Here is a 9161-nt window from a genome sequence, read left to right on the forward strand (position 1 = left end):
CAGGTATGTTATTGAGCCAGTGCCCTCATGCCATGATTTATATTATTGCTCTATTTGGTCATGTATTCTCTATTTTGTTTTTTTGTACATTGTTATTCTTTCCCTATATATTGGAATCTTTCTCTTTATGTTCACTTCCTACCATCTTGACTCTGCTAATATTATTGTTTCAATGCAGTTAATATACTTCTCATGTTCTCTACTTCCATATATTTCCTTCTATTTGAGAGTCACCCCACCCTTTGAATTCCCCTGCATATTGCTATTTACCATCTCCACAACCCTAACTTCTCCTGTATTTGGGTACTCCCTACCATAGGCAGATTCCTCTAACCAATTTTTTCCTACTCTCTCCCCCCATATTTTTTTCTGTTGTGATTAATGTTATAAATGCCAAGGTTGGCCAGCGACTTTATCCAAGTTTTTAATTTTGACCCTTGAGTTTGACATCCTTGCCATAGCTGCTTGTGTCCACACTAGCTCGGAGACAACTGAAAATTAGAGACAGAGCTTGCGGGGTGAAAAACCAGGATACATGCCATATAATACCTGAAAAAAACATTATTCTTCACTTAGAAACACATAAAATCTTATGTTTAAAGACACCTAAAATGACAGGTCCACATCAACGATATAACAAATCACATAAGAAAGTTCCTGTACATGGCCTGTAACTTAATATTCTGATATAAAGATTATAAAAAGTGTGTTAAATCCCCAGCAAAAAAAAAAAAACACTCAAAAACAGGAATCTTAAACGAAGTGACTATTTAGAGGAAAATCATTAAAGAGGATATGTGGAATGAAAAGCTGCAATGTTTCTTTTCAAAGTGTTCTCGTGGCTGGCAGAATGCCTAGAGAGTCCTTGAAAAACATCCCTTATGGATGCAAAAACATCACATTTGAAAAAAGAGCCTTGTAAATCCACTCAGACTGATCTCTTCCTAGTCCACTCAAGGACATTTTCTTAGAAAATAACAGCAATGGGCTATGCAGTTAGCACAAGCTGTAGCTTGCTCATCAAGATAATGATAGATTGCTTTTATGTTTTTGCCTACAGATGGATTTAGACAAATGGACTGTTTGGTGTCTTATTCAGCAATACTGTATTTTGTTCTATGCTTTTGCTTTATCTCTGCATACAGATTAGAGCTCTTTGGGAATGGAATTTGTTAACACACATCCATCAGGATGAAATGCACTAAACTGAGATAAACACTATTAAAAGGCCACCTTTCATTTTATATTATTAATAGAAGATGATAATTGCGACCACTGCAAAAGGTAAAGCCACAGCAATGTAAAAGCGGAGTGGATGCTATTCCTCCTTGTGTATAAACACAGTTCATTTGTCTTTATTCATTAAGATAATGTGTTTAAAAGGCAGTTGAAATGTCAAAGCGCTGCTGGATTTAGTATAAACTTAAATTCCATTACCTGGCAGGCATTAATTGCTTATGGAGCGAAGGGATTCTTCCCAAGGGTCTTATATGTTTCCTTTTGTCATTTTGCTAACTATTCTGTCTAGACGAACTTAGAGCCCTTAATCCACAGAAGGGATCATAAACTGTGTGATAACTCAGTACAAATAATTAGCATTCACTTAAACACAAATGGCCTTTTCAGTGAAGTACTATACTGGGCTGACAATAAAATAATTAGAGTTGGAAAAGAATACTTGAAGGAGTTCTATAGTTTTACATTAATACGTCTTCAGTAACAGAGCACAGTACTTAAACTTGCTAATATATCTCACATAGTGTAACATGTTGTTGACATCTGATATTGTGGCCATGTCAAAACATCCATTTCCATTACCCAACCAGTGACACTAAACAACTTGTTTGCTGATCGGCGGTCTTTTAATACGCTTTTTACTCAGGCAGACCACATTTTAGATGCCTAACTAACTATCTGTAATTAGAGATAACCAGATCTTTTGAAATTTGAATTCGCCAACTTCTCCAAATTTTCCCCCAAAATTTGATTTGCTGTGAATAAATGTGTGCAAATTTCAATACTGAAAAGTTTCTAATTGCTCGAAAAATACACGAGGAGTAGAGGAAAAAGAGAGAACCTAGCTGACCATAAGAGCTTACACTTTACAGGAGAGAAAAAGATGACCCCACTGACCATAAGAGCTTACACTCTACAGCAGAGGTCCCCAACCTTTTTTGCACCAGGGACCGGCTTTAAGCAAGACCAGTTTTCCATGGCCCGGTGGGGGTGGGGGCGGGGCTTTGGTCATATGGGGGTGGGGTTATGGAGGGGTGGAGCTTAGTGCATACTTATCATATAATTATGACATTTATAATGAGAATGTGATTCAACTTACCATAGGTTCAGAATGAGTGGGAGCACCAGGCTTGTTTCCCTGGATCAGTGGGAGCACTGGGCTTGTTTTCCTGCAACAAGACGGTCCCATCTAGGGGTGATGGGAGACAGTGAAACCCGAAGTGTGTTCCTTATGTCCAGTTTACTCCGTAATCTCGTTTTTGCTGTTGTCATGGCAGAAAACCCAGTTTCACAAAGATAGGATGTTGGAAAAGGAAGCAGAGTTTTCAGTGCTTTGGTGGCGATCCCAGGATATTCAGCCTGGACTTTAATCCAGAATGTTGGGAGATTTGAAGTCTCAAACATACTTTTAAGGCTACCATCATTTGCAATCTCAAGCAGTTGGTCTTCTTCAAGCACGGACAAGGTCGATTCACCTGGCTTGTTCACAAATGGGTTGCGAATCCATTCCTTCCTAGTTCGTGGGTCTTTTGTGGTCGGAAAATAGCGCTCAAACTCTTCTGAAAGCTGAGATAGGTGATCATGCACCAGCTGGGAGAATGAAGGCTCAGGCTCGGTCTCTTCCAAAATTCCTGCTAATGTTTGAAACATGTCAAATATCCCTGTTCTCACTCGCCGTCCCCACACTTCCAGTTTGGCTTTAAATGCAGCAACTTTATCTGCCAACTTGAAGGCAGTTGTCATTCTCCCCTGAAGTGACAGATTAAGTTCGTTCAAAAAGTTGAATATGTCACATAAGTAAGCAAGTTTTGTGACCCATTCCTTACTACTGAAATGTGCTGCAAGTGGCGATTCTTTTTCTAAAATAAGTCTATAAAGCGGGTCTCGTAACTCAAAAACTCTGGCCAGTGCTCTACCTTTAGAAAGCCATCTGACTTCTGTGTGTAGGAGAAGACGTTTGTGCTCCGCGTCCATCTCCTCACAGAGCTGCTCGAACAGACGTGAGTTAAGGGCATGTGCTTTTATGTGATTAATAACTTTAATCACATCTTGCAAAACGCTGTTAAGTTCAGGTGACATTTTTCGGCTTGCCAGCATTTCTCTATGGATGACACAGTGCGTAGAGTCGCATTCAGACGCAACCTCTTTGACCCGGGTAGTTAAACCAGAAAGCCGTCCAGTCATGGCAGCTGCTCCGTCTGTGCATATACCGACACAAAATGACCAGTTTAGGTTTCCTGATATGTAATCATCCAAAGACTTGAATAGTTCTGCACTTGTGGTGTTGGCTGGCAACAGTAATGCACATAACATATCCTCATGCACATCCTCCTGAAAAATATATCGCACATAAACCAGCATCATTGCCTTGTTGTCAACGTCAGTAGACTCGTCAACCTGGATTGCGTACCATGGTGACGCATTAATCCTCTCCAACAATTGTACCTCGATGTCTTCTGCTATTTCATTAATTCGTCTACTGACAGTGCTCGCTGAAAGAGGAACCTGTGCCACTTTTTTAACCGCAGCCTCTCCTAAAAGTTCCTGGCAAATGTCCTTAGCGGCAGGCAGGATCAACTCTTCACCAATAGTGAAGGGCTTCTTAGCCTTGGCAATGCGGTTAGCCACTAAGAATGATGCTCTCAGAGCAGACACATTTGTTGATGTGGTGGCCTTCAATAATTGCTTCTGTCCTTCGTGTTCGCGTTTTTTTCTTTCAAAAAACTCCAAAGGCTTGTCTTTTGATGCAGGGTGCTTGGTCTGTAAGTGGCGAACCAGTTTTGAAGGCTTCATGGCCTCGTTGGATAGCCGGTCGCCACATATCAGACAGAGTGGGCTTGGGGCATGTGAATCGCCAGTTGCGATGAACCCATAATTTAAGTAGGACTCATTGTATTTTCTTTTAAATGCAGCTTTCTTTTTTTTAGCAGTCATGGAGTCTTCATCTGTCTCATTGGGTCTTTCTTCCTTTTCAATGAAGCTCTTCAGTGATGTTTGTTTTTTACTCATTTTACAAGGGTTAGAGGTGAAGGCGTAGTGGGCCCCTAACACAGAAAGATGGCTATTGCTACTGGAGACGGGCACTGATGATGATGACTACCACTACTGCTGCTACTGGAGACGGGCACTGATGATGATGACCACTACTGCTGCTACTGGACACAGCCACTGCTGCTATGAATTTTCACTGTTATTTGCTTTTTTCACTTTAACCAGAAAATCTGCTGCTGGGCCGCACGACACCAGAACACAGGAGTCATAAGGGTGGGACACCTGACGTCATATCTAGCGGCCCATTAGCATCCAGAGCCCCTCCCCCTCCAACTCGCAGCTAGCAGGAGGGGAAGGAGAGCTGGACACACATGACCTGCTTGTCCCTGCTCCTGCCTGAGCACATTCTGCGAGTAGCAGCACTGTACATTGAGTTTCAGTGTACAGCACTGCTACTAGCACTGCTATATGCACCATACAGTGCTGTATGGGGAGGATGCTGGCGGGACCTCGGTGTACAGCGCTGCTAAGTAGCAGCATTGTACATTGAGCGTCAGTGTATACAGTGCTGCTGCCTAGCAGTGCTACACACTGAACACCGGTACCGGGAGCCGCGTCACTGAAGCCAGTCTGCTGCCCCAGCACGCCCCACATAACATGTTCTGCCGGGGGCGTGTCAGTGAGGAGAGCCTGCCGCCCCACCCCGTCAGGAACACACCATGCTGTGCAGGAGGGCCGCGTCATTAAGACCCGCCCCGTGACGTACAACAGGTACCATGCTGTGCTGTGGAGGGCTGCGTCACTAAGACCCGCCCGACGCCCCACCCCGTCCTGCATAATGTTCTCTGCCGGGAGCTGCGAGCTGTCACGGCTATGGCAGAAAACATTATAAATCCACACAGAGCGAGCTCTGACCAGGCGCAGGGCCGCGGAGCTAGCTGTCAGCGGCGCCGCGGACCGGCTGAAAAACCCCAACGGCCCGGTCCTGGTCCGCGGACCGGCGGTTGGGGACTAGAGATGAGCGTTGTTCTACTCGAACTGTTCGCCAATCTCAAATTCGAGCTGTTTTGGGCGGTGTTCGAGCCGTTCGGCGAACACGAACAATTTGAGAAAAATTCGGCTGTTCGAGGTTATGTTCGATAACTGTTCGTGCACCAAAATCATAACTGGATTTTTTCTCAGTAATGATGAAAATTAATGTTAATACGCAGTTTGAGTGTACAGCGGGGTGGGGGGAGGGGCAGGGGATGGATCTCTGCAGGAACAATGAAGATCTCCATTTTTTTTCTCTTTCCCGCATTTACAGTGGGGAGGTGCAATCTGTCAGCCTATCAGCAGCGCACACACGGAGCGAAGTGCTTTTTTTCACACAAGCAAGGGCATGTGTCATTGGCAGTGTATGTCACATGTCCTTGCCCTATAAGACCAAGCCATTTTCCCCGTCGCCACCATTTTCTCACTGCTGCAGCTGCGTGTTAGACGGCACCGCTGTTGCTGTATGCGCTATACCTTGTTAATTTCAAGCCAATTTTCGCACAAATATACAGATAGCTTGGGAGTAGGGAATAGTTGTGATTGCAGTCCTTTTAAGGACTAGGTTACAGCATTTCCTACGACTTTTATCAGGCAGGTCTGTGCTCTTAAATAGATAGGTTGTGGGAGTAAAGACTAATTGTAATTGGAGTCCTTTTCAGGACTAGGTTACATCAGTTCCTATCAGTTATTGCCAGGCAGGTCTGTGCCAGTGCTGTGCAAGTTTTTTTCACAGCATTTGGCTGAATCTAGCAAAGCTAATCCTTTTTGGCCTATTGCAGAGTGTGTTAGTCAGTGGAGTAGCCTATCTGTGTTGCAAGATATACCACCTGTGTATAGAATACCAATTTTTTTACTGCACCTAGTGAAGTAAAATCTTTTGGGCATAGCATCATTCTATTAGTCCATCTATACTGACCTCCATCAGGTTGCAAATTAAAAATAATTTTTATCTGCATCTACAGTACCTCTGAAAAAATATTTGGCCTTCTAGCAGTGTGTCGGACTTTCTCTATTAGTCCATCTATACTGACCTCCATCAGGTTGCAAATTCAAAATAATTTTTATCTGCATCTACAGTACTTCTGAAAAAATATTTGGGCTTCTAGCTGTGTGTGGGACTTGTTGTATTAGTCCATCTATACTGACCTCCATCAGGTTGCAAACTGAATATATTTTTTTCTGCATCTACCTCTGAAAAAATATTGGGCTTCTAGCTGTGTGTGGGACTTGTTGTATTAGTCCATCTATACTGACCTCCATCAGGTTGCAAACTGAATATATTTTTTTCTGCATCTACCTCTGAAAAAATATTGGGCTTCTAGCTGTGTGTGGGACTTGTTGTATTAGTCCATCTATACTGACCTCCATCAGGTTGCAAACTGAATATAATTTTTTCTGCATCTAGCTCTGAAAAAATATTTGGCCTTCTAGTAGTGTGTCGGACTTTCTCTATTAGTCCATCTATACTGACCTCCATCAGGTTGCAAATTAAAAATAATTTTTATCTGCATCTACAGTACCTCTGAAAAAATATTTGGCCTTCTAGCAGTGTGTCGGACTTTCTCTATTAGTCCATCTATACTGACCTCCATCAGGTTGCAAATTCAAAATAATTTTTATCTGCATCTACAGTACCTCTGAAAAAATATTTGGGCTTCTAGCTGTGTGTGGGACTTGTTGTATTAGTCCATCTATACTGACCTCCATCAGGTTGCAAACTGAATATATTTTTTTCTGCATCTACCTCTGAAAAAATATTGGGCTTCTAGCTGTGTGGGGGACTTGTTGTATTAGTCCATCTATACTGACCTCCATCAGGTTGCAAACTGAATATATTTTTTTCTGCATCTACCTCTGAAAAAATATTGGGCTTCTAGCTGTGTGTGGGACTTGTTGTATTAGTCCATCTATACTGACCTCCATCAGGTTGCAAACTGAATATATTTTTTTCTGCATCTACCTCTGAAAAAATATTGGGCTTCTAGCTGTGTGTGGGACTTGTTGTATTAGTCCATCTATACTGACCTCCATCAGGTTGCAAATTGAATATAATTTTTTTCTGCATCTAACCCAGCCAATAGTTTTGGCCTAATACCACAGTTTGGCCACTCAGCTCTGCTCGGTTACCATCCATTGTTTTTTTGTGCAAACAACTCCAGAGTTGTGAATTAGTTAACCACCAAAATGAGTGGAAAAAGGCCTGCTGCTGGTGGAAAGGGGAATAGGCGTGTTGGGAAGGGGAAAAAAGGTTGTGTCCGTGGGGTAGGTGTTAAAGCAACAGTAACATCTGCAGAAGAAAGACCATCTTCCAGCCAAACTAAAATGTCTACTTCTTTTAGCGGACAATGTGATAAGATCCCTTTCTTACGGCCACGCCAATCGCTACAAATTCCAGATGAGGCACAAAAACAGCAGGTGCTTCAACGGATATCAAGTGCTCCTTTAAGTGGGCTCTCCTCCACATCAACTTCAACATCAAAAATACTCCAGTCCTCAAAGGTGTCACCCAAATCGCACTTGCTTCCTCACAGCTCCCAAATCTCCAGCTGCCCGTCTGAGTATGAGGTAGAACAGATGGTTGAGTCTGCAGAGCTGTTTACTCATACTATAGCCTGGGAATCAGAGGTCGACTCCAGCACTTCTGTGAATCCAGACGAGGAAATGATCTGCACTGATGCCCAGAATCTTTATGAGTCGGATCCAGGACCAGACGCAGAAGGTTCTGACCATAATGTAGACCCTCATTCCCAAACTGTAACTCCTGTTGGTGGAGACAATGAGGAAGACGATGATAAGACTCAAATACCTGATTGGAGCGACAACTTTAGTTTTTTGTCAGGGCAGGAACAGGTTGGCTCTGAGGACGACGGGTGTGATAACACACAGGGTGATGATGATGAGGTTGGAGATCCCACTTACTGTCAACCCACAGTCAGCCAAGAGATGAGGTCAGCAGAGGAGGTGGAGGAAGATGCTAGTGACGACGAGGTCAGGTTGCGCCTTCCTGGACAGAGACGTAGTACTGGAAGCACGTCAACAACTGCATCCTCAAACACAACTCTGCCTCTCACCACAAGTCGTGGTGGCTCTTCAGGTCGCATGGGTGCTAAGCCTTGCATAGCCTGGGCATTTTTTCAGATCGATAAAGATGACCCAACTCGTGTTATCTGTAACATTTGTCAGCAAAAGCTAAGTAGAGGCCAAAAAATACATAGTTTGAGTACTTCATGCATGAACCGGCACATGGACATGAAGCATAAGTTGCAGTGGGAAGCTCAGTGTGCTACAATGCGGCCTAGCCGGCCGGGCCAACCACCGTCTGCCATATCTTGTGCATCCGCGGCCTCTTCATCCTCTGTGACTGGGGGGACAGCAATCACACCTGTTTTGGGGCGCAGACCTGCCACCTCTTTACCCGCAACAGCCAGCGTGATTGGCAGGTCATCATTTTCTTTGGAGGTGGTAACACCAGCTGGTGTTGAGCGCTGTCCGACATCGATAGCACCACCTTTGGATCAAGGCAACCTAACATGTCCGCCTGCATCTTCCTCACAGACCGGCAGTTTGCCGGGGACACCCTTATCAACCCCGTCTAAGCACAATAGCCAGCCCTCGGTCCCTCAGATGTGGACAAGTAAAAGACCATTTCCTCCTAGCCATGAGAAAGCTAAGAGGTTGAATTTCACCATCTGCAAGCTCTTGGCTACAGAAATGCTGCCTTTCCGCCTGGTGGACACAGAGGATTTTCGAGACCTTATGTCCGTCGCAGTGCCCCATTACCAGATGCCCAGTCGGCACTACTTCTCAAAGAAAGGTGTGCCTGCGCTCCACCAGCATGTCGCACACAACATCACCGCTTCTTTGAGAAACTCTGTGTGTGACAGGGTGCATTTCACCAC

At 44.0% G+C, this 9161-nt stretch overlaps 1 protein-coding gene across 1 annotated transcript; it reads right to left on the reverse strand.

The window, feature by feature from the left end:
• Positions 1-568: 568 nt before the first annotated feature.
• On the reverse strand, positions 569-4245 carry LOC141268006 (SCAN domain-containing protein 3-like). Its single transcript, XM_073680299.1, has 2 exons — positions 2481-4245; positions 569-606 (listed from the first exon to the last, which is right to left on the reverse strand). Exons 1-2 carry the CDS (start codon positions 4243-4245, stop codon positions 569-571), a joined length of 1803 nt encoding a protein of 600 aa, XP_073536400.1.
• Between the last annotated feature and the right edge of the window lie 4916 nt (positions 4246-9161).

This window comes from Phyllobates terribilis, unplaced genomic scaffold, assembly GCF_046119375.1.
Source record: "Phyllobates terribilis strain yellow unplaced genomic scaffold, ASM4611937v1 Scaffold_1__5_contigs__length_1240528914, whole genome shotgun sequence".
NCBI lineage: Eukaryota > Metazoa > Chordata > Amphibia > Anura > Dendrobatidae > Phyllobates > Phyllobates terribilis.